Source organism: Clarias gariepinus, chromosome 21, assembly GCF_024256425.1.
Source record: "Clarias gariepinus isolate MV-2021 ecotype Netherlands chromosome 21, CGAR_prim_01v2, whole genome shotgun sequence".
NCBI lineage: Eukaryota > Metazoa > Chordata > Actinopteri > Siluriformes > Clariidae > Clarias > Clarias gariepinus.
In genome coordinates this window covers 19,856,853-19,862,349 of record NC_071120.1, presented here as the reverse complement: position 1 = coordinate 19,862,349, position 5,497 = coordinate 19,856,853, and the positions used below count along the sequence as shown (strand labels likewise).

Below are 5,497 nucleotides of genomic sequence, written 5' to 3'. Positions count from 1 at the left end.
TTGGAATGGCCTATTCAAAGTTCAGACCTAGACCCAGCTGAAATGCTGTGGCGGGACCTTAAGAGAGCAGTGCGTAAGAGATTGCCCAAAGCCTTCAATGAACTCAAGCAATGTTGTAAAGAAGAATGGGGTAAAATATCCCTCCACAACAATGTAAAAGGCTGATAAAGTCATACAGGAAACAATTATTTAAATTTAATCCTGCTAAAGGTTTATTAGCATTTTTTTGGGGGGGGTATTTTTTTGATGTTTTTTTTCTTTTGTGTTCATTTTTGTTAAATAATTTATGGCATTGTAGAAAAAAAAAACCCAGACCTGCTATGATCAGATGGCTTTTTAATTGTTTTTAAACAAAAATATGTCAAATCTGCACTTATCTTGGCACACATATTTTCATCTGTTTTAAAGTTATGTTCCAATACAAGAGGCCACATATCCAGTTATATATCTGTACTGATATTGAGGATTTCTATAAATGTCTATGCTTGCCCTAAAATAAGATTTTTTTAAGATAAGTTTTATATATTTTCCTTTGTACTGTGTGTGTGTGTGTGTGTGTGTGTGTGAGAGAGAGTTATGATAGGTATAAGAAAGCACATATTCTATAGTCAGGTATAAATTTTTGGATGGTAGTCTTTATTCAGTATATCAAACCAAAACCATTTTCAACACGGTAGTTGCATTTAAAAAGAAAAAACAAAATATTGGCATACACTGAGACAGCTTGTTTTCACTTTGACAGAAGAGAAAGTTTGCTCGGTTTGTCATCTTCAGACAGGCGATTCTCAATTGATACTTTTTCTGCAAAGATGAAACTCACATTAACATGCATGGTACATTTTTCATAAATTAATTATGTAACACGGTTACTCTGCACATGTCTAAGGCGTATAATCTGGATTGTGACAGCTCTTTCACTAAGGCAACTTACCTACGTTAGAATTTTTATTGATTAAAAAAAGAAATCAGGAAAATTTTTGTATTTAAAGCTTAAAAGATAAATGTTGTTATTATATGTGTTGTCATAGCTACAAATAGAACAAAAAGATTTATAGCAAAATGTCAAACTAAATAATTTCGAACATAAATTATTTACTTTTTCACGACTCTGTTGATGAATTGTTGGACCCACACTGCCTCAGGATCCAAACACACTACTTTGTTGGTGTTCTTCAGGGTGATACTGAGAGGGGGAAAAAAATCTATGAGCACTAATATACTGTACAATTGATTTAGTTAAAAATGAAAAATTGTCAGACACTTGTTCTTCTAAAATATTTTTTAAGTGATGTACAGTGTTATTCATTACTTTTTCCTACTATTAATTAGCATGCAAGCTAACCTAGCTAAATTTGCATTGAGCATGCAGTAGAAGGACTAAGAATACCACTGCTGCTTCTGCAAATTAGTCCAGAATCACAGCCTATTATAATAAATATGGTTATCACATACAGTAGAATAAGCACACTGGCATGTAACATTGGAAGTAGCCAGTGTTTTTAAGCATACCCCAGACGTTTCCCCCTGACTCACATAATTTCAGTGGTGCGGCAGCTGGACCCGAAAGGTATGATCTCAATTCTTTGAAAGTTTCGAGGGTTCATGACGGTGTCTGTGGTGACTAAACAGCGGCACTGGTCATCTTCGGTTATTCCCTCCGTAGGAAAAGCTGCAAAAAAAGTTACAAGACAGAAAACATAAGAGGATGCCGCAGTTTAAAAAACAGTTTCATACACCTAGTTGGAATTCATGTGAAATTCAAATGAATTAGCAATGACATAATGCAAATTCCTAAACACAAAACTAATTCTTAAAAATCTGTTGAAATCACATTAGCCATTAATGTTGCACATGAAAGTTTCATCATTATCAAATTACAAAGTTTTATAGCTAAAAGCACTGATGATGCACTGATGAAAATGATAATAAATAAATACAAAATAGTCTCTTACCAAACACGGTGGCGAAGCAGCACAGGGCAGCTGCCGCCAGCAGTAGGTTGGCACTGAGAGGCATGATGATGGTTTGGGTGGCAGTGGAGTGGATATGGGACTAACAGGCTGCTTTGCTTGGTTTATAAGGATGCTTGGAAAGGGAAGTAATGGAACTTCTCAACTGATAATTATAGATGAAAAACAAAATAATAATAGTGTGACCGGAAACAGGAGAGGAAATCTGCAAAATCTGCAAAATGGTATATATGTATTTCTGTTTATTTCATAATGTTGCAAAAGAATTTGCTGACTAGTCAGCATTTCTAAAACAGTTAGTGAAGAAAGTAAATCTATACTACTTTAAAACCTTTCCTTTATTTATGTACGTACACTGACAATAAGATTTATATACTTCCTTTGTATATGTGTCTAAATTATGGTAGGTATACGGCAGCACACATTCTATAGTCAGACCTCAATTTTCAATGTTAACTCTTTATTCAGTATATCAAACTAAAAGTATTTAACATTGCAGTTGCAAAAAAGTTTTATCAGCATATACTTGGCTGTATTATATCCAGTGGTGTCAAAAGTATTCACATTCATTACTTGAGTAGAAGTATAGATATTAGGATTTAAAAAGACATCTTTAGAAGTTGAAGTATCAACTCGAGCTTTTTACTTGTTGAAGTTGAAGTAAAAGTGTAAAAGTACTGGTTTCAAAACTACTTAAGATATGAAAGTAAAAGTAACGTGAGGGGGAAAAAAGCATTAAGGATAAAAGCTTAGGCTGTGCCACGGGCCTATATACTGCACTAACACCTCATAAAAAAAAGTAGTTGTTTTTTTTTTTGCATTTTTATCGGCCATAGTAATTTGGGATACTGTATATGGCAAAAGAATGCATTTTAGTACAATGCAAATACATTAAAAAAAACAAATATGTGTACTACTAAGCATTAACATGTTTTATGGAGAAGAAGATATGATAACTAGTCATACAAGACAATTAGTGTACCCAGGGCAGGCTTAGTAACAATTACCTTTGTATGGTTGTCTACAATAAACATCAGTGCTGTCAGAATGAATGATTAATCCAGGTGATTAATCAAAAGGTGCGCAGGTGCGATGAACTGCGGACCAACCAATAGGGTGTTGGAATGGTATGTTTATACTTCTCATCCAACCACAATCAAATTCGCTCCATCCGGATGGTGTGATTTATCCGGATGTTTTTTGTTTGTTTGTTTGTTTTTTGAAAGACAAGCTGAAATATGATACGAGTAGAAAGTACAGATAATTTCGTAAAAATGTAAGGAGTAGAGGTAAAAAGTCGGCTGAAAAATAATTACTCCAGTAAAGTATAGATACCCAAGATTTCTACTTAAGTAAGGTAACGAAGTATTTGTACTCCTTTACTTGGCACCTCTGATTACATCAGAGAATTATGAGAACTAATTTAACACAATTATTCTTTAATTATGCTTTTTTAGATGCTTTTTAAATGATGTACATTGAAAGTCTTCAGTTTTCACCTAATATTAATTAGCATGCTAGATAAAGTTGCTAAAATTGGCATAGAGTGTTTAGTAGTAGGTTAAAAAAAAAACAACGGCTTTGCAGCTTCTGCAAACTCTCAGTCCAGAATCACAGCCCAATTTACTAAATAATTACAGTAAGCGCATTGGCATTGGAAGTATACGCCATACATTTTACCCTGACTCACATAAATTCAGTGTTGCGGCAGTCAGGTAAGACAGGTACAATTTAAATTTTTTTAAACAAGGGTTGATGTAGGTGTCTGTGTTATTGTGGTAAATGCATCTATAGGCAAAGCTGAAAAAAAAGTAAGAAGACATGAGAGGAGGCCACAGATCAAAAATTATTTATACATCCAAATGAGCACCATTTGGGATATACCTAATTAGCAACCACATTATGTCCTAGAAATTTGTTCAAATTACAATAGCTATTGATGTTGCATAGTATTACGAAATCATTATTCAAAATCATTGGGAACCGTTTGGGATTCACATTATTTAGCAATGACATATTAGCTATTTATGTTGCACATGGAATCATTGTTAAACTAAAATTTTTATCACTGAACCACTGAGAATATGCAAAAAAAATTAATAAATGCAAAATATTCTCTTACCAAACATGGTGGCGAAGCAGCACAAGGGAGTTGATAATGAGAGGCATGATGAGAGGCATGGAACTTCCCATGCCAATTTATAATGATTAAAAAACAAATAGCGTGCGTCTGAGCGTAAATAGGCGAGGAAATCTGAAAAAACTGACAGGAGAAAGATTAATAATTTATTTTTTTAGTTGCCAAAGAAATTGCGAAGCGAAGCGGGGGCTTGAGGGAAACGAGCCGGCGTCAGGAACAGGCTGAGAGCCCACACCGCACACCTCTGCCTAGCATCCTGCTCGCCAACGTCCAGTCACTGGAAAACAAGCTCGATAACCTCAGGGCCAGGGTAAAGTTCCAGAGAGACATTCGGGACTGCAATATCCTTTGCTTCACCGAGACATGGCTGAACCCAGCGGTGCCGGACCACGCCATCCAGCCGGCCGTGTTCTTCTCAGTTTACCGCATGGACAGGACGCGGGATTCGGGGAAGTCAAGGGGAGGCGGCGTGTGTTTAATGGTGAACAGCAGCTGGTGCAACAGCGCTAGCGTTGTTCCTCTCACACGCTTCTGCACACCAAATCTGGAACTACTATCCATCATGTGTCGTCCTTTTTATCTACCTCGGGAGTTCACATCGGTCATCATCAGTGCCGTTTATATTCCACCACAAGCGGACACGGACACTGCCTTATGTGAGCTGCATGAGGCACTCACACAGCATCAGACACAACACCGGGACGCTGCGCTTATTGTGGCGGGGGACTTTAACAGTGCCAACCTCAAACGCGCAGTGCCGAACTTTTATCAGCATATCACCTGCCCCACCAGGGGCGAAAGGACACTGGATCATTGTTATACAACGGTCAAGGACGGTTACAAGGCACAATCTCGCCCTCCGTTTGGTAAATCCGACCACGCCGCCATCTTCCTCATGCCAAAATACAAACAAAGGCTGAAACAGGAAGTTCCGGTTCAGAGGGAGGTCGCGCGCTGGACGGACCAATCGGTGGCCGCGTTACAGGATGCACTCGATGACGCAGACTGGGACATGTTCCGAAACAGCTCCGATGATGACGTCAGCGTGTTTACGGAAGCGGTTGTGGGATTCATTGGGAAATTAGCGGACGATACCGTAGAGAAAAAGACTATCATAACGTTTCCCAACCAGAAGCCGTGGGTGGATAAAACCATCCGCGACGCTCTGAGATCTCGCACCGCTGCCTACAACACGGGACTCGCGTCGGGGGACATGGAACCGTACAAGGCTGCGTCATACAGCGTCCGGAAGGCGGTAAAAGAGGCGAAGCAGCGCTACGGGAGAAAACTAGAGTCACAACTCCAACAGAGTGACTCTAGGAGCCTGTGGCAGGGATTAAGGACAATTACGGACTATAAAACACCAACAACCGGTATGACGAACGCG

At 38.3% G+C, this 5,497-nt stretch overlaps 1 protein-coding gene across 2 annotated transcripts; it reads right to left on the bottom strand.

Moving 5' to 3' along the window:
- Positions 1–615: 615 nt before the first annotated feature.
- LOC128509314 (interleukin-8-like) lies at positions 616–2,089 on the bottom strand. 2 transcript variants are annotated; one of them, XM_053480992.1, is made up of 4 exons: positions 1,953–2,089; positions 1,534–1,669; positions 1,097–1,183; positions 616–801 (listed from the first exon to the last, which is right to left on the bottom strand). In XM_053480992.1, exons 1-4 carry the CDS (start codon positions 2,014–2,016, stop codon positions 786–788), a joined length of 303 nt encoding a protein of 100 aa, XP_053336967.1. In that variant the 5' UTR covers positions 2,017–2,089; the 3' UTR covers positions 616–785. The 2 variants fall into 2 exon arrangements, with proteins under 2 accessions (XP_053336967.1, XP_053336968.1); XM_053480993.1 differs by lacking the exon at positions 616–801 and having other exon boundaries at positions 1,093–1,183.
- Between the last annotated feature and the right edge of the window lie 3,408 nt (positions 2,090–5,497).

Coding starts and splice junctions, on each gene's coding strand:
- LOC128509314 (XM_053480992.1), bottom strand. CDS start 2,016: ATGCCTCTCAGTGCCAACCTACTGCTGGCGGCAGCTGCCCTGTGCTGC. Junction 1,670..1,952: donor CTGCTTCGCCACCGTGTTTG/GTAAGAGACTAT, acceptor CTTTTTTTGCAG/CTTTTCCTACGGAGGGAATA. Junction 1,184..1,533: donor TGCCGCACCACTGAAATTAT/GTGAGTCAGGGG, acceptor TCCCCCTCTCAG/TATCACCCTGAAGAACACCA.